Source organism: Rhinopithecus bieti, unplaced genomic scaffold (assembly GCF_001698545.2).
Source record: "Rhinopithecus bieti isolate Rb0 unplaced genomic scaffold, ASM169854v2 scaffold_30862, whole genome shotgun sequence".
Taxonomy (NCBI): domain Eukaryota; kingdom Metazoa; phylum Chordata; class Mammalia; order Primates; family Cercopithecidae; genus Rhinopithecus; species Rhinopithecus bieti.
In genome coordinates, this window is record NW_016813281.1 from 120,428 (window position 1) to 144,626 (window position 24,199).

The 24,199-nt window shown below is 37.0% G+C and overlaps 1 protein-coding gene across 1 annotated transcript in view; it reads right to left on the minus strand.

Moving 5' to 3' along the window:
• The window catches only part of LOC108512630 (myotubularin-related protein 13-like), a 329,858-nt gene that overhangs the window by 60,627 nt on the left and 245,032 nt on the right, over nucleotides 1–24,199 (minus strand). Inside the window, exons 4-6 of the mRNA XM_017847959.1 lie at nucleotides 15,365–15,487; nucleotides 14,105–14,215; nucleotides 12,786–12,891 (exon numbers count right to left, since the gene is read on the minus strand). Coding sequence (XP_017703448.1) covers nucleotides 12,786–12,891; nucleotides 14,105–14,215; nucleotides 15,365–15,487 — 340 coding nt within the window. The remainder of the gene's footprint in view (nucleotides 1–12,785; nucleotides 12,892–14,104; nucleotides 14,216–15,364; nucleotides 15,488–24,199) is intronic.

The window sequence follows — 24,199 nt, forward strand, 5'->3', positions numbered from 1 at the left end:
AACTTAAAGTATAATTAAAAAAAAAAAAAAAAAAAAAGACACAAATACGCTGCCACAAGTCAAAATAATACAGGAAGACACATTTAGAGAAGTGTCATTCCCTCCCTCAATTAATAGTACCATACGAGGCCAGGCGCAGTGGCTCATGCCTGTAATCCCAGCACTTTGGGAGGCTGAGGTAGGTAGATCACTTGAGCCCAGGAGTTCAAGACCAGCCTGGGTAACACGGTGAAATCCCATCTTTACTAAAAAATACAAAAATTATCCAGGCACGGTGGTGCGTGTCTATAGTCTTGGCTACTTGGGTCGGGGCTGACATAGCAGGACTGCCTGAGCCTGGGAGGTCGAGGCTATGGTGAGCTGAGTTTGCATCACTGCACTCCAGCCTGGGCAACAGAGCAAGACACACTGTCTCAAAAATAATAATAATAATAATAAAAATAATAATACTGTATCAATGCTAGTTCCTGATATCCATAATGTACTATGATTATGTAAGATATTGTTCTAGGAAGGTGGGTAATGCATACATACGTACTCCAGATGAATTTAGTTATTTCTTGTGAGTCAAACTATTTAAAATAAAGAGTGATACTTTTTAAAGTCTGTGCATGTATTAGTTTTTTATGGCTGCTGTAACAAATTACCACAAATTTGGTGGCTTAAAACAAGACAAATTTATTATTTCACTGTTGTGGAAGTCCTGTGATCAAATTTTCCAGCTTCTGTTGACTTTTCACATTTTTTGTCTTGTGGGTTCCGTCCATCTTCAAAGTTGACAATGGCCAGTCATACTGTATTACTCTGAAGGTGAATCTTTTGCCACCCTATTTCATCTTTTAATGACTCTTGAGATTATCGTGGGTCCACCTGGGGTGGGAGTTTCCTAAAGGGACTGACCCTTGAAGTAGATTTTGACAGAGAAGCATTAGTTAAGGAGAAAAGAAAAGCATAGCATTCAAAGCTGACAAAAGAGTGAGGAAGCAAACGGCATTAACAGACCTACAAGTAACTTGGCCAAAGACAAATTTATGAAGAATGTGTATGTCATGTCAAGTCTAGTCTTTTTAATGAAGACTCTGGGGAAAAACTTACCCTCTTTCTTTTTTTTAGACGGAGTCTCACTTTGTCACCAGGCTGGAGTGCAGGGGCATGATCTTGGCTCACTGCAACCTCCGCCTCCCGAGTTCAGCAATTCTCCTGCCTCAGGTGCCCCCCCACCACTCCAGCTAATTTTTGTATTTTTAGTAGACATGGGGACCCACCTTGTTGTCCAGGCTGGTCTTGAACTCCTCATCTCAGGTGATCGACCCGCCTTGGCCTCCCAAAGTGCTGGGATTATAGGCATGAGCCACCATGCCAGGCCCCCACTTTGCTCTTATCTGAACTCTCTGCCCTACCCCACAAAAATTCACAAGTAGTTCATCAGAAAATAAAATTCATAATCAGTATCATTTAGTATCAGATAAATTGTGAAGAAGGGAGGCATGCAGTTGTAAGGAACTTTACCTTACTCATACTAGTAAAAACAATCAGTTGATGTTGTCAAGGGAGGCAATACTATACTATATTTACTGAGAGGACATATGTCTCATAATGTATATGTGATAGGAACAATAATTTTAAGGCCGGGTGCGGTGGCTCAAGCCTGTAATCCCAGCACTTTGGGAGGCCGAGATGGGCGGATCACGAGGTCAGGAGATCGAGACCATCCTGGCTAACACGGTGAAACCCCATCTCTACTAAAAAATACAAAAAACTAGCCGGGCCAGGTGGCGAGTGCCTGTAGTCCCAGCTACTCGGGAGGCTGAGGCAGGAGAATGGCGTAAAGCCGGCAGGCGGAGCTTGCAGTGAGCTGAGATCTGGCCACTGCACTCCAGCCTGGGCGGCAGAGCGAGACTCCGTCTCAAAAAAAAAAAAAAAAAGAATAGAGTTATGTACCAAATGTTACAGAGCACAGGAAAAAAAAGGTACTTCATCCTGCCACCATTTGGAAGCTATATACTTAAATGCTGGAGTAGCCATATTTTATAAAAATATTAAAGACTAAAATGTTGAAAGAGCAAACAGAAATTTTAGACAAGAGAACTTTGTGACAAGGAAGAACGATACCTAATGACTCTCTTGCCTTAGAGCATTTACATTCTTTATAGATAATTCAATACAAAGATAGAGCTATTTAATATTAGCACCTAAGTGCCATAAAAGGACAATGGGCAGGACAGTTTTGAACCAGGATCTTTCTGAACTTTCCTCAGATTATATCATGTAGCAACTACACCCTTTCTTCACATGTGATTTGGGCAAGCATAGTACACCAGTTCACAAGGACTCAATCGGTCAATGACTGTCAGTCTTTGATATTTTTACAATGGTTTCTTTACAGAACTAGCATATTTAATATTTAATTTTGAAATTAAAGCAATCAGTTTCTTAATAACATTCTGACTACTTCCTACAATCCTGTGATCAGGCTTCACTAAACATCTTACTATTCCATGAAGGCCTTTCGTAACTTCCTATACTGCTAAACACGCTTTTCCTTCTAGAATGCCCTTCTTCCACTTTTCTAGCAAGTAAGAGTTTGCTCTTGGTATCTCTATTATTGCACTAATTATATTGTACTGTAGTTTTAAAACAATACCTGTTTAGCCGGGCGCGGTGGCTCAAGCCTGTAATCCCAGCACTTTGGGAGGCTGAGACAGGCGGATCACGAGGTCAGGAGATCGAGACCATCCTGGCTAATACGGTGAAACCCCGTCTCTACTAAAAATACAAAAAAAAAAACTAGCCGGGTGAGGTGGCGGGCGCCTGTAGTCCCAGCTACTCCGGAGGCTGAGGCAGGAGAATGGCGTAAACCCAGGAGGCGGAGCTTGCAGTGAGCTGAGATCTGGCCACTGCACTCCAGCCTGGGAGACAGAGCCAGACTCCGTCTCAAAAAAAAAAAAAAAAAAAAATACCTGTTTTACCATTAGGCTAAAAGTGTATCTGGGATAAGGGCTGTGATTTGTTCATCTTTATATCCCCACTGACTAACTCAGGAGCTGGCACATAAAAATGGCTTTGTAAACATTTGGTGAAAAAAACATATTTCTACCATCATATAAGCAGGAGGGCATTATGGGGACTTTATTATAGACTCCCATGCCATTTATTAGAAGAAATTACATTAGAACTGTCTTCGTTAGAGATCCTTAGGCCTCTAAAGGTAAGCACATGGTATACGTGGTAAGCAGTTTCTTCAGAAAAGTGCTCCAGAATGGACTAGCAAGGAGATTTAATTTGCTTCAAATCCCAAAGAACATAGCTGACATTCAACTGTCAAAAAATAAGTAATCATAGATATAGTAAAATAGGGCACAAGATGCCATTATTAGTAATAGTTTAAACTCTTGTGTACTCAAATTTGCAAACTATCTTTTATGATTGGAGAGGAAATGTATTTTCTTTAAATTTTTTTTTAACCCTGATAAGTTTGTTGTTGGGACAGACCCTTATGAAAAAAGACAGATTAATGAGAAACATAAGCAAGCTTCCTTCAAAGTCAAACATTGAAAAAAAAAGACTACTTCATTTTTTCCCCTTATAAGTGAGAATAAAACTAAAACAAGTAATAATGCTATATGAATAAGCTGAGAAAACTAAGTGAAGACAGAACCATGATCTGAGGCCCTAGATGTTGATCATTTAAGTAAAAAGGACAAAAATCATCCTACAATTGATGCATGAATTGGGTGGTTCAGCAATTTACCAATCAGTATTTTCTTTTAAAGAAAATATTTTACACATCCTAAGCTTCATTTTACCTCTGGCATCTTTTCATCTTGATGTTTTGGGAACGTAAGTTATTTTTAAGGCTCCTACAAATGTTCCTATTGTTATAGTAGGTATTCAGGCAGACATAAGCAGAGCAGGAGAACCTCCTTCCCTTGGCCAATCCCAACCAGCAATGTCAGGTGACCATCAGGTGATGGTCAGGCAAGTTGTTAAACTGTCTCTCTAAAATAGTAATTGGTCACAGTGGTGCCAGGGAAGGGCAGTTTCCCAACAGATAGAAATACCTGAAACTGGTGATCAGCAGCTTCCTGATAAGAGCTCAGGAGTCGGGTGAGTGGGCTAACACAGGTGCAGTAAGAGGCAAAATGGCAGTTTAACTGCTATATGACCTTCCTCTAGGAACACTGGATTAGTAAAGAAAAAAATGCCTCAAGTGAGCATGTGTACAACTCCAGTAAACACACTGCACGTGAAGCCCCTCCCAGGTGCTAGCAGGCCACTGTGTATGCAGATAGCCCACTCAAGGGAAGAATCAGGGGAGGAGAAATGCAACCACCCAGAAGCATGCCAACCTATAAAATCCCAAGTCAAAAAGTCAAACCGTGCACTTGCTCTCTCAAGTTGCCCACTTGGCCCAATTCCAAGTGTACTTTACTTCCTTTTGTTCTAGCTCTAAAGCTTTTTAATAAACTTTCACTCCTGCTCTAAAACTTGCCTCGGTCTTTCACTCTGCCTTAGGCCCCTTGGCTGAATTCTTTCTTCTAAGGAGGCGAGAATTTTTGCTGCAGACCCCTAGGGGTTCACTGCCAGTAACGTTATCACTTCAAAAATAATCACATAGTTTTACAGATAGAAGTTTTCCAGGGAAAGACAAAAGTGAGACTACCAAATGTTTTCCATTAAAACATTTTAAAATGAAAAAACTTTTTTAAAAGAAAAAAATGGCTACAGTCAACTTTTTTTTTTTTTTTTTTTTTTTGAGATGGAGTCTTGCTCTGTTGCCCAGGCTGGAGTGCAGTGGCCGGATCTCAGCTCACTGCAAGCTCCGCCTCCCGGGTTCACGCCATTCTCCTGCCTCAGCCTCCCGAGTAGCTGGGACTACAGGCGCCCACCACCTCGCCCAGCTAGTTTTTTGTATTTTTTAGTAGAGACGGGGTTTCACCGTGTTAGCCAGGATGGTCTCGATCTCCTGACCACATGATCCACCCGTCTCGGCCTCCGAAAGTACTGGGATTACAGCCTTGAGTCACCGCGCCCGGCCCCTGGCTACAGTCAACATTTTAATAACTTTTAGGTATAATAGCAAGAAATGGCTACAGTCAACACTTTAATAACTTTTATGTACAAAGTAAGAATAACATTTGTAAGATAAACTGAACAAAACCTTTAAGAACTTAAAAAAATCTATATTTAATATCAGAGATCATCAATAGAGACATATTGACCCATTAATAGCTAATAAAAAACTGGCCAAAGTTAAACATGGACAAGTAAAAAGAAAGCATGCATAGAAAAAGGTACAAACACAAATGATACAAGATTAATGTGGTTTAACTATGGAAACAAAGAGTTGATAGTTGATGGCCCAGGATCATTTTAGTCAGTTTTCAAAAATGTCTAAAGAGTATACTGTGCACTGTGAAAACTGGGGGATACATATTCTAAAACTAGTACATGTGCTAGTAAAATCCAACTTACAAGTGAACAGACATGACAAAAGATGTCAAGAGCATTTTACAAGATTATTTGGGGCAGGGAGGGACACCCAAGATTAAATGGGTATGGATTAGATTAAAACATCACAGGGTCTATAAAAACCAGTTCCTATGAATACAAACTTATTAACATTAAAAATCCCAGCATTGTTAGTATACTTAAAACACTAATCCTCAGGTAAACAAAATAGTTCACACAGGCTGCCAAAAAAAAAAAAAAAAAAAACCCAAATAAACAAAAAAGACAGTAAACAAGAGATGAAAGCAATTAACAGGAAATTGTAGGGAGTGAAGCTTGGAACTGCAGAGTCCATATAATTATTTCAGAAAAACACAAAGACCTTTTAAACTGTGAAAAACAAATTCATTATGATAACAATTCTTAGAGAGAAGAACAAAGGAAATGCTATCATTACATTTAGACCTTTCACAGGAAAACTAGTCAAGGCTACAAAAGGATCTTATAGTCTTATCTGCTTCCTGTCTGTGCTTTGTAAAATCTGCTACCACCACTACCCCCAACCCAGCTCGAGAACTCTGATAATGGCCTAATATTGGCCTTTGACAAAGTCCAAACAAAATGGTGATAACAGAATGCCTTTACATAGAATTATCGCCACCATATGCTTTGGAAACAACAACTCTGCACACTGCACTGCATCTTTCTTTCTGCTTTCCTTCCTTATCTTTTCCCTATTCTTTCCCAGAAGAAAGTGAATTTACAACATTCAAGCAAAAGATAATGAAGCTGAAAATACTAGAGAGTAAAATAAAATAACAAAATTTGATCTTCAAATGACCAATTATTATGTATTCCGGCACACTTCATCAGTACACAGAAAAATCTTCTACAGTATGATTATGACTTCTGCATAGCTAGTGCATTCTTTTATTTATTCAATAAACACTGATGCCTTTTGCACCTGAGGCATTATGCCAGATATAGAGTACACAATAATAAGACATGTAAGTTTTAGGAAAAACTTCTTATAAACAAACAGGGGAAAAAAACATAGGAGAGAATTTCTGTAACATCCCTGAAGATATACCGGAACCAATATACATCAGCCCTGGACTGCCTACCTGTAAGCAGACTTTTTGTTATGTGAGAAGGATAAAATCTGTATTTTGCTTAAATATATATATTTTTAAGGTTTTTAAAAAATATTAGGTATGCACATAAAGGACATAAATAATTTTACAAGTTTAAAAAATCTTTTTATTATAAAACACAGATATAGAAAACCATGCAAATCAAATGTATGGCTTAATACATTATCTTAAAAATACCACCCATATCAAGAAAGAGAACTTTGCCAGCAACTGTAAAAGCCTCTGGAAGCCCCTTTTATGTGCCCCCCAATCATAATCTCCTTTCTACTGCCAAGAGTAACCATGCTTTTATTTAATATTATCCACTTTCCTGATTTTTTCTATAGGCAGTTTTTATCACCCAAAAGTACATCTGTAGACACTATAGTTTAGTCTCTCTCTATTAAAAAGTTGGATGTCTTTTAAATTTCTTTCAATCTCGAGGTTGAGGAACCTCTAGATTGTTAAAGAATCTGGGACATTTGACTAAGAGAGTTTCCAACAGCCTGGATTTTGGCAATTACATTCTCTTGGTGCAGTTTAATATGTTCCTCTATTTTCTACATTTTCTGTGATCAGACTCAGGTTTAATCCCTCTGGCAAAACAATAAGTAGTGTTTGGTAAGGGTAGACACATAATACTTGCTTGTTTTTCTTTTTGTGGTAACAGCTGTTGATACTTAGATCTTGGTTCACTGAGGATTGCAATATGATATTCTATTTCTATCATTTCTTTTATGTTTATTAATTAGAAGCCTTTCTAAAACAGATAATTGCCCTCAACTACTATTGGTTATCATGATTTTTTCTTTACTGATAAGTTTTTAAGATAAATTGTTCTTTATCATATTCTGAGGTAGGTGACAATTCTTTTTATTTTATTTTGAGACGGAGTCTCCCTCTGTCGCCCAGGCTGGAGTGCAGTGGCACGATCTCAGCTCACTGCAAGCTCCACCTCCCGGGTTCACGCCATTCTCCTGCCTCAGCCTCCCGAGTAGCTGGGACTACAGGCGCCTGCCACCTCGCCCGGCTAATTTTTTGTATTTTTTAGTAGAGAGGGGTTTCACCATGTTACCCAGGAGGGTCTCGATCTCCTGACCTCGTGATCCGCCCATCTCGGCCTCCCAAAGTGCTGGGATTACAGGCTTGAGCCACCGCCTGTATTATCCTGAGAGGATAATATACAATAAGCCTTTAGAAAGGCTTAAGATAGTATACAATTCAGTGGTTTTCAGTGTAGTCACAAGGCTGCACAAGCACCATTAGTATTCAATTGTAGAAGAATTTCATTCCTCAAAAGAAACACCACACCCATTGGCAGTTATTTCTCATGGCCCCATCCCTCAAGCCCCTCATAATCACTAATCTGCTTTGCCTCTATGTGTTTGCCTAATTCTGGACATTCCACATAAACAGAACCACAGAATATATGGTTTTTGTGCCTGGTTTCTTTTACTTAGCATGTTTTCAAGATTCACCCAGGTTGTAGCACATATCAATACTTCATTCCATTTTGTGGCTGAATAATTTTCCATTGTGCAGATATATCACAATTTGTTTATCCATTCATCAGCTGAAAGACATTTGGATTGCTTCCTCTTTTTGACTCTTATAAATAAGGCTGCTATGAACATTCATGTAAAAGTTTTGGTGGGAATATATGTTTTTGTTAAGAATCTGATACGTTTTGACATATGTACATACTTACAAAACCATCACCACAATCAAGACTGTATACACAAATATCATCCAGAAAGTTTCCTCATGTCCTTTTGTAATCTCGCTCTTCCTATCCACAAAACAACCAGTGACCTGTTTCCATCACCATAGATTAGATTACATTTTTTAGAACTTTAGAGAAACCGAATCATATGATACATAATTTTTCTGACATTTTTCATTCAAAATAATTATTTTCAGGTTAATCTGTGTTGCGTGTATCAGCCATTCATTTTTCATATAGCTTAGTAGTATTGCATCATATGAATATACCACAGATGTTTTATCCATTTCCATAATCAATTATCCGTTACCACTGGTGGACATTGACTTTGTCTCCAGTTTTTCACTACCATAAATAAAATGGCTATGAACATTCACATACAAATATTTTCATGAACATTTTTAAACTTAAAAAAAATAGTCAAACTGTGTTCCAAGATAGTGGTACCATTTCATATTCCTATTAGCCATGAATAAGAGGTCTAATTCATTCACATCTTCACCAGTACTCAGGGAAGCACTCTGAAGTCTCAACACAAAACGCTCCTCCCCCTTCTCACCAAGGGATAAGCCTCAAGTTGTGTGCCTTCTTTCAATCACACCAAGCTGTGTAGGTCACAGCAAGTGTCTCCCCAAGCCCCTTCTTTGTTCTTTGTTCTCAGCCACCCCAGACATCCAAACTATGTCAGCTCCTGCTTGTACTTCCAATGAGGCAACACAGAAACAAATCCCTTAGGCAGCTTGCTCAACAGCCAGAATTTGGGATGCAAGCTCCACTCTTCCCTCCTCCCTGTACCCCCAAGCCTTAGAGAGTTGAGGAAGGGGCTGATACAAGTAACATAAAATTGCTCTATTTACACATTTCAATGCTGCTATTCTCTGCTTTGTGCAAGTCTGAGGTACTGTAATTTCTTAGCTAGAATCTGGAATTGTCATGCAGGGATTTTTGTCAGTAAATCTTTGTTAAATCAGTGTTTCTGTCAGAGAGGGAGGACTGGAATTTCCTATTCCTCTATCTGGTTAATGTCACTCCCAAATTCTCAGTCTTGACTATTTTCTTCACTATTTTAAATATAATTATTTTAATAACTGCATCTGACAACTCTATTTGCTAAAGTCCCTGTGGTTCTTTCACATTGTCTACGGTTTCTTTTGCATTTCTTTCATATAGTTTTGATTCTCACGTTTCTGGTTATTTCTGATTTAGTACAGGGCAAGTATATAAAAATTTACAGACAAATTGGAGGTCTAGAATGTAGTTATCTTGTTTTAGAGAGGATATACTTTTACTTCTATGAGATGGATAGACAGTAGCATCAAGGATTACCTTAATCCAACTCAAGAAACTGAAATTATTTCAGGCTGTAATGTAGTTCCCAAGGAGCCAATCTAATTCTGATTTACCCACTCCTAGGCTGTGGCCTTTTATGGTCTCGACTCAAATTATGAGAGCTTCATTAAAAAAATCCACCTTGGTAAAACTTGAATTCCAATTTTCCCTCTTCCCCATAAGATATCAATAGTACTGATCAGCTTCTCAGCCATTTCTTCCAAAATCAACATGTGCCCTTAGGAAAAAATGGTCCCAAATGTTTGGCTCACTTCATTTTCTCTTGGATTGTGGTTTGGCAATTATTTACTGGGTCTGATGCCTTCAAGTAGATGTTATTTTTATTTGTTTATTTTGAGACAGGGTTTCACTCTGTCACCCAGGCTGGAGTGAAGTGGTATGATCTTGGCTCACTGCAACCTCCTCCTCCCGGGTTCAAGCGATTCTCATGCCTCAGCCTCCTGAGTAGCTGGAACTACAGGCGCCTGCCACCATGCTCCGCTAATTTTTTCTATTTTTAGTAGAGACGGGGTGTCAGCGCGTTGGCCAGGCTGGTCTCAAACACCTGCCCTCAAGTGATCCACCTGCCTTGGCCTCCCAATGTGCTGGGATTACAGGCATGAGCCACTGTGCCTGGTTTAACAGATGTTGTTTATATTTGTGTATCTTTTCAAGTTGACATTGTTAAGAGGATTATTCTGAATTACACAGGCCACCATTACTGGCAGAGAGGTCCGGGTTTTATAAATGTATACTTTATCTACAGTTTTTTTTTCTTTTAAAGTATTGGGGGTAAAATTTTTTCTGGTACCTAAACATCACACAAACTGCAGGATGCTTAATATCCCTGGTCCTTGATGCTAAGTGCTGGTTACAACCTTCTCCTGTCCTCCCCACTCGCAACTCATTGTAAAACTAAGACCGTAGAGGTTTATAAGGTACTCATTAAGTTCACGAAAAATGGTAGCATAATTTCATTTGTGAAATATTTGTGTCATATCCTTCTAATCCTCTTCATAGTAAATCTCTGCTTTGACCCTTTAGAGGTATACAACCTTTTTTTAAAGTAAAAATGTCAGGTGAATGGTGCTTGGCTAAAATCAATTAAGTCAATGGTTAATAGGGACCATGCATGCAGGCAGTCCATGAATCTACTAAATTTACTTCCAGGCTGGGTGCAGTGGCTCATGCCTGTAATCCCAGCACTTTGAGAGGCCAAAGCAGGAGGACTGCTTGAGCCCAGGAGTTTGAGAACAGCCTGGGCAACATGGCAAGACCCTATCTCTATAAAATAAAAAATTAAAAAAATTAACTGGGCATGATTGCATATGCCTATCATCCCAGCTACTCAAGAGGCTAAGGAGGGAAGATTGCTTGAGCCCAGGGTGTTGGGGGCTGTAGTGAGCTGTGTTCATGCCACTGCATTCCAGCCTGGGTGACGACTAAGAGCCTATCTCCAAAAAAAAATTTTTTTTTTTAATTTCCAAAAGTTTGTGGAGGGAGAATGTAATCAACAAGATGTTCTTTGGAGATATGCCACCAGGAAGGGATTATGATTTCATATTAGATAGATATGCATTAAATATCTAATATAAAATGAATTTAAAGAAAATAGCTTTAAATATTTTAAGGCTTAACTATGATTGCTCAATGAGTAAAAACTTGCACTAATTGACAAAAAACTATATATTTACAGTGTACAATGTGATGTTTTGAAATACGTACACTTTGCAGATAGGCTAAATTGAGCTAATTAACATATGCATTACTTCACATACTTTTTTTTGTGGTAAGAACACTTAAAATCCACTCTCTTAATGATGTTCAAGTATATAATACATTGTTATTAACTGTAGTCACCATGTTGCATAGTAGATATCTTGAACTTATTTCTTCTAATTGAAATTTTGTATTCTTTGACCAAAGGGAGATATTATTTTAGAGTCGGCCTGAGAAGAGGCAAATGTAGCTGGAAAGAATTACTTTGAGATTGATATCACCATTCATTTTAATTCAGATATTAGAAGACTCTATTTATATTTATACTAATTTCCTCTAAGGCTTTCTAACTTTCACTGATTGAAGTTAAAGCAGAAGAATATGGATAGGGACACTAATGAAAAGGGTGGTAAGTTACAGAGCAAAACTAAAAGCAAAATTCAACAAGAGACAAGAGGGAAGCAAGAGGGCAGAATTTCTGTGCAAGAAATTAAGAATTTCATGAAGAGGCAGGGTATGGACCTTAGGGAAGGGAAGATTTCAGCATAACTAGGAAAAGACAAACACAGATGGAGAACAACGAGAGTGGGACACTCATAGGCAGGTATATATAAAGGACAAGTCAGAGGTAACGTAAATGGGAATCTTTGGGTAGCCCTAGTTTGAAACATCCTCATTTTTGTTATATTTTTCTTAAATAATGTAAAAGCTGTCCAATGTACAGTAGACACTTTCTAGAATCCTCCCAATCTTTCATCCTAGCCATTGCTGAAAAATTGGAGATAAAGTCCTCATATAGATGGTGGGATGAGAAGAATGAGACTCATAGTCCCACCTGACAAGGTTTCTATAAAAGCAGTTCATCTACGGAAATGCTAAATATATCATCTATTCATCTTTTAGCATAAAGAAAATATGTCCACTTTCCTTCTTTCTATGTTAGAGTACAGAGGCACCATCACAGCTCACTGCAGTCTTGAATTCTTGGGCTCAAGTGATACACCTGCCTCAGCCTCCCTCGTAGCTGAGATTACAGGTGTGCACCAACACGCCCAGCTAATGTTTTAAAATTTTTTTGTAGATATGGGATCTCACTATGTTGTCTAGGTTGGTTTCAAATTCCTGGGCTTAAACAATCCTGCCTTGGCCTTGCAAAGTACTGTGATTACAGGCATGAGCTACCACACTCATCCCATCTACTTTCTAAAAGTCTAACTGACCTAGAAAATAAGGGGTCTGGGTTAAAATTTTTAAAAACAATGAACACTAGGTAAGATCAGAACTCACAAAATTATATATATCCTATATACAAAATATTTAATTGTTTAAAAAATATTTTCTTGATTCATGTGAGGTGATGTCAACTTAAAATAAATCCTTTAATCACAGGTTTCTACAAGATGACATTGAAAATGGGAGAAAAGACATACCCAATTGCTGGAACAGGAGAGCCACACTAGTGCCCGTGACAGGAAGGCTATCATGTAAAGGAGTCTGGATCAGCTGTCTATCTCCTGCACCCAAAGAAAACAGCTTCTGCAGAATGGGAGAAACACACACACACACACACGTACACACGATTTCAGACATTTTTTAAAAAATAAAAATATCTTTGATGTTCATTTTTAGAGCAAACAACCATATAAGATCCAATTAACAGGTACAAAGGGCAAAGGGCAACAATGGATACCCCACAACATTTACGTTCTTTGTATACTTAAGTGGCATAAGAAAATTCAGTGGTTGAAAGTTGCAAATCTAGTAAAGATAAGACACAAAAATCATTGATAATCATAACTGGCTAAAAAATAATGAAATGTTAAAGTCAACAACATTAATAAAGGCTCATAAAGCAATTCAAGTTTAGAATCATCTGTGATCAAACTCACATTTAATGTTCTGCCCTTTGAGCAGAGATAGAAGAATGAAGGAGAGAGCAAGAGAGAGAGAGAGAGAAAAAAAGGATAAAAATTTAAGACAAAAGACAATGAGAAAGACAGAAGAGAAGTAAAAGGCAAAGGGCAAGAAAAGAAATGCCCATCTCACTATAAGCAGGATCTTTGTCAGATTGAAGACAATGTGATTTTAGAAGGCTGTCCTCTTCCCTAATATTATATAAGAATAAGCAAAATAAATTATCAACTATTCATTTTTAGGGTTTAAGGAAAAAAATCTATTCTTTTAAAAGTGTGATTGACCAAGAAACAATAAATAAATCATAGCAGCAGAGATTATTTTTCTACTTTAGAGACAAATATGAAAATCTCAAGACCTACAGAATAAATGAATCTATTAATAAGTATTTACAATGTAACAAAGAACTGTGTTGAGAGTTTTCTTAATGTTATCTTCTAATTTTTATCACTCCAACATTTTCAATTTAGGTTAATAAAAATGAGGTGTAACTATATACAGGAATAAGAAAGGTAAAAGAGCACACATAAAAGTTCAACTTAATATATTTCCAAGAAAATACAAACTGAGGTTCAAGTTACACGAAATATGACTTCTAATTATGCTATGTGAAAGACGAACCCTGTGTTAAAATTAACCTCATGACCTAAGAAAAGAATGGAATCTTGAGTGTCTAGAAGGCAGACCATGGGGACAATGCTTAACTAAACTAGGATCTTCCCTAAAACAAAAATATTTAAAGAATTCTTTCTTTCCCTTTTACCATAAATTAAATTAACTGGAGGAGAGCGGAAGAGAAATAATCCTTCTCCACCCCTCTTTCTATTCTATTTACCTGAGACCCTCCAGCCGCTGGGACAAGGCAGGCACAAAGGTTAGCAACTAGACTTTCCAAGGAGACATTCAGGCTGTCCACATACACGGTATAGATCAAACCCAGGCAAGCCTGCAAAAAGATAGACACATGTAATTATTTCATGGAAAAGCATTAAAATAAATTGTTATGACATCTGTTCTAGGACAATTTCTCTTTGAACCTAGTAAAGTATATTATACAGTGAACATGGAATACATTTTAAACAGCAAAAATTAAGTTTATTAAATTTTCCTTAGAACCAGAACCTCCAAATGAGCTTCTGAGATGAGTTTATAGAAAGCAGAAATCCACAATTTGTAAAACAGATGTTTGTGCTCTGATAACTACTTTAGCAAATCTGTAGGGCTAATATTGTTTTTGCCTCAACTTAGTTTGTTAAACTCCAAATCTCAAGATAAAAACTTAGAAATTTTATCTTGTTTGGTGGTTCTTATAAATCCAGAATGCTTATTCTACAGAAAAATTTAACATGTGAATTGTAAGAAAGGATTGCAAAACAGAGACAAGATTGTAAGATTAACACTGAGTTCAGAAGAAGGTAGGTGGTAAAACAGACATAATGCAATCTTTATGAATCTCTTTCAGTATAGCGAAATTTGTGACTTTGAAAACTTAATATTTGCTTGGAGTTACCCATTGTCATTGAAATCTTGACACTAAATTAATTCTTTCTTAACATAAATAATCTCAATTTCTGGAAAAGTTTTACAGAAATTTTATGTTAGCACAAATATTTACAAATGAATAAAAATTTCCTCTTATGTTTGAAAATTCTGTGTTTCTGAAACAAGAAAATATCTGGAAGCAATATTTTAAGAGTATTTTGACAGAAGTATGATCAGAATTATTTGAAATCTCAAACATCCATCCTATTTACTTAAACTTGATTCCGCGTAAGGGGAATAAACACACACAAAATTGTTAAATCACTCATGCATTTACATTTACTATAGGTAATCAAATTATTTCTTTAGGATGTATACATTCTGGATTTAATAAATGTGGGACCTATCCTTATAAGTTTTAGTAGTCACATTAACTTATTCAGGTATTTATTTCATCCAACATGAAAATATTTCTTCTGTTCATGCTAACTGTATTTCATAGATGAATTCCTAAATCAATCTAACAATATTTTCAATCCAAATAACTTGTACCATGGTTCACTCAAGAGACTCACACAATAATACAAATTAATAATAACTATGTGTTCTTTACCCTAAAAATTTCTGGATAATATAATCTGGATACCAACACCAGGCTTTTGGGAGCAAACACTTCTGCAGGCTGAATTAAACCAGACACTTCTGCTTCACCTTCAATCTCTTCCTTCTTTGTTCCCTAGAAAAAGAGACACTGAAATCAACAAACAGAAGGGATTTCCTAGACTCATAATTCACAAAAGATGAACATCACCTTAAAAATAACTTATACAAATTCAAAATTAATTATAAAATATAATTTAAAAAATCAAACTACAAATAAAGAGTAGACTTTAAGAGCAATCTAAAAGTAAAGTAGACACATTATGAGGCAGGGAATACTTATTTCATTCTTGAAAAGCTCCTTAAGCTCTGGAAATATAACACAACTTTATTTGAGCATTTCCTTTCTGAGTGAATCAAAGGCAAATAAGACATGTTCAAATTATTTTAAATAGTGACCCAAACAATTAAAAATTATACTCACTTAGATGAAAAGTTAAAAAATGATATTTAAATGAAAAGTCAGTTTTCAAAAGAAGATCATCTGTTTTGGAAATATGATGCTAATTTTCATTTTGGTTTTTCTACTTGTCTCAATCTCTCAAACAAGGATTCTAAGGCTTGCAGAATGCTCGGTGCTCAATGCTCTTGGCAGTAAAGCACAATCGGCTCCAAATTGCTTTTGTTCATAAGCGACAATGCTGATATTTTGAGAAAAGTGAACTTTGTTTTTGTTTTTGAAACAAGGTCTTGCTCTGTTGCCCAGGCTGGAGGGCAGTGGCACTATCACAGCTCACTGCAGCCTCAACCTTCTGGGCATAAGGGATCCTCCCACCTCAGCTTCCCGAGTGGCTAGAATCACAGGCACATGCCACCATGCCAGGGTAACTGTTTAGTTTTTGTTGCCCATAGGGTCTCCCTATGTTGCCCAGCTGATTTCAAACTCCTGAGTTCAAGTGATGCTCCTGCCTTACCATTCCAAAGTGCTGGATTATAGGTGTGAGCCATCATGCCTGGCTGAGAGAAAATTTTTACATACAAAACTGAATTTCAAAATGTATTTAATGCCACTGAACTGAATACTTAAAAATGGCTAAATGGCAAATCTTATATATATATTTTACCACAATAAAAAAGGCTTAAAACAATACATAAGTTTCAATAACTAAACACGGGTTAATAAACTTGGAAAAATATGATTCTCCCACTTAACAAACCAAAAAATCCTGATTCCCCTCTTTTTAATAGCCTACCTCCCACTGTCAACAAATCCTGATTTCTTACCTACTCTATTGCTACCATAATGCTGTGAGCTACTATAATCTCTTGTGTGGATTACTCTACCAGCCTCCCTTCATCTCCTTTATTCTTCTTTAGCCCCACTTTGCTTCCTTGCTGCTCTTTAAACACACTGGGCATGCCCCCATCCACTGATCTACGCACTTCTGTGTTATTCCTTTGCCTAAATACTCTTTCCACAGATATTTTAATGACTCAGTTCCTCATCACTTTCAAGTTTTCATTCAAGCATCTTCTGCTCTGATAAGCTTTTGCTGACAACGTTATTTAAAACTGCAATGCCCTAACACTCTCTACCCACTTTCTCTGCTTTATTTTTCTCCATGGTACTTGTTACTATCCAACATATTGGATATCTATTTCACTTATCTTGTTTTTTAGTTTCTCTGTCAACCGCACTAGCACATGCTCCCATAAAGGCCAGGATTTCAGTTTTGTTCAATGGTGATCTCCCAGTTCCTAAAATAAGGGCTGGGCCCATAGTTGATACTTAATATTAATTCATTGCATACATGCACAAATACATTTTCTTGGCATAGTTTTTTGAGCATTTTATCAAGGGAAGTCTTTTCCCCCCTATTCATAGAGGCCAAGAATTATATTTTCTATTTCCTTTAGAGCTCATTTAGTTTCTATTACAATGCAATATAACAGTATTAGATGTCTGTGGAATGCACATATCCAAAGGGAGCTGTTTACTTTTTGTATGTATGATAAAGTCCATATGCTCTTGAAAGATTTTCATTTATTACAAAGCAAAAACAAAAATTAGGTTGGTTGATTTCTGGAATCCTTAGAAATAATAAAAGTGATGAATATGACTTTACCAAAGATTTCCACACTTAATGAATCATATTCTTCATGGATTACCAACAAATTCAAAATGACAAAAGAATGACTAAAATTATTGGAAGAGATAAAGCTATCCACATTTTTATGGGATTGTGATAAATGCCCTAGAGTACCATTAGAAGCCAGCGAGAGTAAATAGATAACCATTTCAAATATATGACCATTAATTTACTTTGACCAAAACACAAAATAGAATGCCATTGGTCATTTCTTAAAGTTGCTCTTCAATTAAACACTCACCAAAAGAAAAGTTATTAACAAGAAAGAAAAGGTCCAATAGAGTGAAAATCAGTATTAAGTAAAAAATAATTTTATTTATATCACTTTTATTACAGATGTTGACTTTTCCTTTGTAAATGTGCTACAAATCCTAAAATATTCTTAGTTCTTAATTTCAGTATCTCTCCTATAAGAATGCAATGTCCCAAGTTTAGAGAAAAATTCTTATTTCTGCTTTTAAAGCAAAATGTACTGTGATTAAACACACACACACACACACACACACACACACCCCAAATAAACCCCAAATTTGTTAGGTAAAATAAAGTTTGTTATAGAATGTTAAAGAGACATTTTTGATAAAATTTTTCTAGAAATAATTTATTATATAAGAGGAATACTCCTTCTTCTACACAGCTGCTAGATATATCCTGTGTAATAATTATATAATGACACTAGTTTTATTTGGTGTGTGTTTTACAATGACAGATTTCACCTACTGAAAAGATGTGAGAAACTTAAAAATAAGCAGGAAATTCAAAACATAGTTTATGAATATTAGATACTCTAATAATGCTTCTAAATTCAATATTTTACAGTACAAAACAGTTTCACATATTTTATCCAGCTGAACAATATTTTAAAGGCTTTGCCAACTTAAGATTATTTCTTCTCATTAAATTGGCCAGTTAAAGATTATTCCTTGCTTTTAGTAGGTCTCATTAAAGATACAAATTTAACTTAAACACTGTTTACTCAATTATCTCACATTGACTTATAAGGTCAATACATATCATAATCACATGCCACAACTTGCCCATTTGTAGATATCTTTGCCTACCAATTACTACTATGGATTACATTTGCCAGTGATTCCCAGCTTCTGTGTAACTTATATTATGTGTAGTTCATAGTCTCTGTGCTTCAATAATATGGGATAAATTAGTACTCACCATATCAAGCTGGACTAAAAGTGCTACTACTGCTCTTAAAACATATCCTGAGACAAAAAGTACTAGATTGCTGATTGCATGCAATAACTCGATGTAGCAGATCAGCACAAGCTTTAAGGAAGTTTATCTGACCATTCAGGTTGAACACTTCAGCCTCACCTTTGTTGTATCTTGATGCTTAATTTTAATATCAAAATAACTGTCAAGTCCTGACCCTTCTATCCTTAAAGGAACTGTGGCATCCAACATCTCTGTGCTATGTTCATTTTTAACAATACTGTATCACAGTAAAAATCTTCCCACAGCATTTCTTAAATAATCACTTATAAGAAGAGGATAAAATTAATTCCACAAGTAAAACATTTTCAGTCCTCAATTTCCTTTCCGAAATGTAATATATAGCAATTGTACCACTATATAGAATTGTCTCAGTAAAGCAATTTAAGAACTTAAAAATTTCCCAGAATTGGAAATAATGGAGCCTAAGTAGTTGCAAAATTCTGTAAGTTCTAAAATTCTCCCCAAAACCCTTCATTTCTTGCAAAATAATCTTTTAATCATGTTGACATGTCCACATGATCAAACCAGGTTTGCCCTTTCATTGGTCTGGAAAATAATGAATACATAAGAAATACACATTTTAGGATAACAAGCCTACCAACAATCTAGGCCACCAGTCTTCAGTTCAGAATCAAGTGTACCTCCAGCAAAGAGAATATACTGCAGATTTTCCCCTTCAATAGCAGAGCCCTGGGGCGCTACAGTATTCAGAAGACAGGACAAATTCCATTATATGTCTACTATATATCTGCTCATAAAGAATTCCGGTTTTAGCATGCAGTGAGCCAAGATTGCACCACTACACTCCAGCCTGGGCAATAGAGGGAGACTCTGTCTCAAAAAAAAAAAAAGAATTCTGGTTTTAGTGGCACTAAAATAGGAAGTGTTTTCTCCTGGAACCTAAGAGACATTACTGAGCAAAAGGGTCTCCTAATCAAAGAATGTTGGAAACAATACGTTAAAAAGGTTGCTTTACTGCAGGATTTCTCAAATTTTGATATGAAAGTATTGTTTGTTCAATTCAAAGCACAGCATTCGTCAAAATTATTGGATCTCTACATGATGGCACATCTAGAAGACCTGGTGCCCTATGGAACACATACTGGGAAATGCTGTCATGAAGTATTATATGATACAAAATGTCAAAACCTTGTTTAATGACTATGTAACATGGCATATTAAAATACTGCATAAAGAAAGAGGACATTTGGTTATAAACAAGTGTCATGCAATAAATTCTACAACACACATTCATCTAAAAAGGACCTCTTCAAGGAGAACTACAATCCACTGTTCAAGGAAATAAGAGAGGACACAAACAAATGGAAAAATATTCCACACTCATGGATAGGAAGAATCAATATCATGAAAATGGCTATGCTGCCCAAAGTAATTTATAGATTCAATGCTATCCCCACGAAGCTACCACTGACTTTCTTCACAGAATTGGAAAAAACTACTTTAAAACTTCATATGGAACCAAAAAAGAGCCCACATAGCCAAGACAATCCTAAGCCAAAAGAACAAAGCTGGAGGCATCATGCTACCTGACTTCAAACTATACTACAAGACTACAGTAACCAAAATAGCATGGTACTGGTACCAAAACAGAGTATATAGACCAATGGGACAGAAAAGAGGCCTCAAAATATCACCACCATCCTACAACAACCTGATCTTTGACAAACCTGACAAAAACAAGCAATGGGGAAAGGATTCCCTATTCAAATAAATGTGTTGGGAAAACTGGCATAGCCATATGGCAGAAACTGAAACTTGGACCCCTTCCTTAAGACCTTATACAAAAATTAATTCAAGATGGTTAAATTCTTTTTTTTAAGATGGAGTCTGCTCTGTCACCCCGGGGCTGGAGGGCAGTGGGTGCAACCTAGGCTCACTGCAACCTCCGCTCCCAGGTTCACACCATTCTCCTGCCTCAGCCTCCTGAGGAAGCTGGGACTACAGGTGCCCACCACCACACCAGCAATTTTTTTTTTTTTTTTTTTTGTATTTTTAAGTAGAGAGGGGTTTCACTGTGTTGATGGTCCTCCGATCTACTGACCTCGTGATTCGCCACCTTTGGCTCCAAAGTGCTGGGATTACAGGTGTAGCCACTGCGCCCAGCCTAAAGTCCTTAAACGTAAGACCTAAAAACCATAAAAACCCTAGAAGAAAACCTAAGCAATACTCATTCAGGACATGGCATGGGCAAAGACTTTCATGTCTAAAACACCAAAAGCACAACAACAAAGCCAAAATTGACAAATGGGATCTAATTAAACTGAAGAGTTCTGCCCAGCAAAAGAAACTATCAGCAGAGTGAACAGGCAACCTACAGAAATGGGGAGAAATTTTTGCAACTACGCATCTGACAAAGGGCTAATATCCAGAAATCTACAAAGAACTTAAATTGACAGGAAAAAACAAACCCCATCAACAAGTGGGCAAAGGATATGGAACAGACACTTCCCAAAAGAAGACTTTATGCAGCCAACAGCACCATGAAAAAATGCTCATATCACTGGTCATCAAGAAAAAGCAAATCAAAACCCACAAATGAGATACCCATCTCAATGCCTAGTTTAGATGGCGGATCATTAAAAATCAGGAAACAACAGATGCTGGAGAGGATTGTAGAGAAAATAGGAACCACGTTTACACGCTGGTGGGAGTGTAACTAGTTCAGCCATTGTGGAAGACAGTGTGGCAATTCCTCAAGAATCTAGAACTAGAAATATCATTTGACCCAGCCATCCCATTTCTGGGAATAACACCCAAAGGGATTATAAATCATGCTGGGTATAAGACCACGCACACGTATGTTTTACTGCGGCACTATTCACTAATAGCAAAGATTGGAACCAACCCAAATGTCATCAATGATAAACCAGATTAAGAAAATGTGGCGCTCCTTTTCCTTCTCCGCCATCTGTGGGTGTGTTCTTGCCTCCACTTCTCGGCCATGGTCTTCTCACAAGACTTTCAGATTAAGTAGATTCCTGGCCAGAAACAAAAGCAAAATGTCCCATTCCCAGTGGATTTCGGATGGAAAACTGGAAATAAAATAAGGTACAACTCCAAAAGGAGAACATTGGAGAAGAACCAAGCCTGGGGCTATAAGGAATTGCACATGGATGCACATATATTTGTGCTGTCTGAAGGTCAAATCACATTACCATATCAAACTGAAAAAGTCACCACTCAATCTGGAGAGTTCGACGTATTTTCCTCTCTGATCTATTATGAATGCGTTGGTTTGGGCTGGGTTCAGTAATAAATATGTGATGGCCTCTCATTTCAAAAAAAAAAAAAAGAAATGTGGCACATATACACCATGGAATACTATGCAGCCATAAAAAGGATGAGTTATGTCCTTTGGCAGGACATGGATGAAGCTGGAAACCATAATTCTCAGCAAACTAACACAAGAACAGAAAACCAAATACCACATGTTCTCACTCATAAGTGGGAGGTGACAATGAGAACACATGGACACAGGGCAGGGAGTATCACACACTGGGGCCTGCCAGTGGGTAGTGGGGTTAGGGGAGGGATAGCATTAGGAGAAATATTTAACATAGATGACAGGTTGATGGGTGCAGCAAACCACCATGGCACATGTATACCTATGTAACAAAACTGCATGTTATGTACACGTACCCCAGAACTTAAAGTATAATAAAATTTTTTTTTAAAGTACACTTTATTCAGAAGATGACTTGCAACAGTGTTCTGTGGGACATAATTTAAAGTGTATCTGCTATGAACAATATTAAAATATATCTTTAAACTCAGACATAGTTTAAATGACAGAATAAGAAAAATAATACAGTAGTGGAAGATATTTAAAATCTATGCTACCTGCTTCATTTTATAAATCAGTAATCACATGCCCAGAGAGATGAAATGACTTGCCAAAGTCATACAGATCATTAAAGGCATAACTGGGATTAATAAGCCAAGTCTTCTCTTAAGCTACTTCTCCTTTCAGTATCTTTTTTTTTTTTTGAGACGGAGTCTCGCTCTGTCGCCCAGGCTGGAGTGCAGTGGCTGGATCTCAGCTCACTGCAAGCTCCGCCTCCCGGGTTCACGCCATTCTCCTGCCTCAGCCTCCCGAGTAGCTGGGACTACAGGCGCCCGCCAGGTCGCCCGGCTAGTTTTTTGTATTTTAGTAGAGACGGGGTTTCACCATGTTAGCCAGGATGGTCTTGATCTCCTGACCTTGTGATCCGCCCGTCTCGGCCTCCCAAAGTGCTGGGATTACAGGCTTGAGCCACCGCGCCCGGCCTCCTTTCAGTATCTTATACTCTTCTGTGTAAACTTTGTAAAAAATAACATATTAGTCCAAATAAGCTGTTTAAGATAACATCTGAGAAGCCAAACTGTCAATCTGAAAAGATGTTCAGATTTGTTTTCCTTTATTATATTTGAATGTAGTAATCTTTATTTTAAAATGAAATAGTAACAATACACAATTCTCATCGCAGCCCTTCCTAGCCTGAAATTGTTGTCAAAATTTAAGAAAAGATATTTGATGTTGAAGGATTCTGGAAACTTACTCCTAAAAGTTTCTCCTGCTGTTTTAATGTCTTATATCATTTTAAGCATGTAGTACCAATTAATCATAGTTAATTCAGTGATAGTTTTTTCCTACAAAATACAACTGTGAGGGACATCAACGGGACTGTTAAGATTCAGCATTCTGTCCATTTGCCAATTCTCATTTCAAAAAGGGGGAGGAGAAGACAGATGCTTTGGTAAAAAACATAATCTTTACCATCCATACTCTAAGGAGAATCCCATGTGGATACTTGCAAAGGTTGTAAATTATCAAACTATAGAATAAACTCAGAACATACAAGTCTCCCAATTTTTTCACTGTGTGAATTATGTTACACATGCTAGTTTTCACTAGACTCTAACAAAGTCTAGTCTTGTTGAATAAGACCTAAGAATTAGTCTCTAGAATGCTACCAAGTGTAAAGTTGATTACAATATCAGCAAGCCCAATTCCCAAACGCCGCTATTTCTAACTTTTAGTTCAAAGAGTTGTATTACCTTGGACTAAGTTTTCTTGAAGGAACCAAGATTTTCCAGATATTCATCACAGTTATTCATAATATTGACAAAACAAGAAATACATGTCCATCAGGGGATTAATTAAACCTACCCATATGGTCAATTAGTGTACAGCAATTTTTGTAAAAAAAAAAAAAATCCTTTTTATTGGAAGAAAATATGTCCATTTTTTTTCTGTTCTCTCAAATTTTTTCCCGCATGTTCTTTCTATGTTTTCTACAACGAGCATAGTACACTATGATAAACAGCGGGACAGTGGGGTGGGGAGTACCAAAATGATTGGGTTGTAGTACTTCAGCTAAATCTATACAGTGTTTTGTATGTGGTGGTCTCCACTGTTTTATAACATATAGAGATGAATTTTTTTTTTTTTTTTTTTTTTTTTT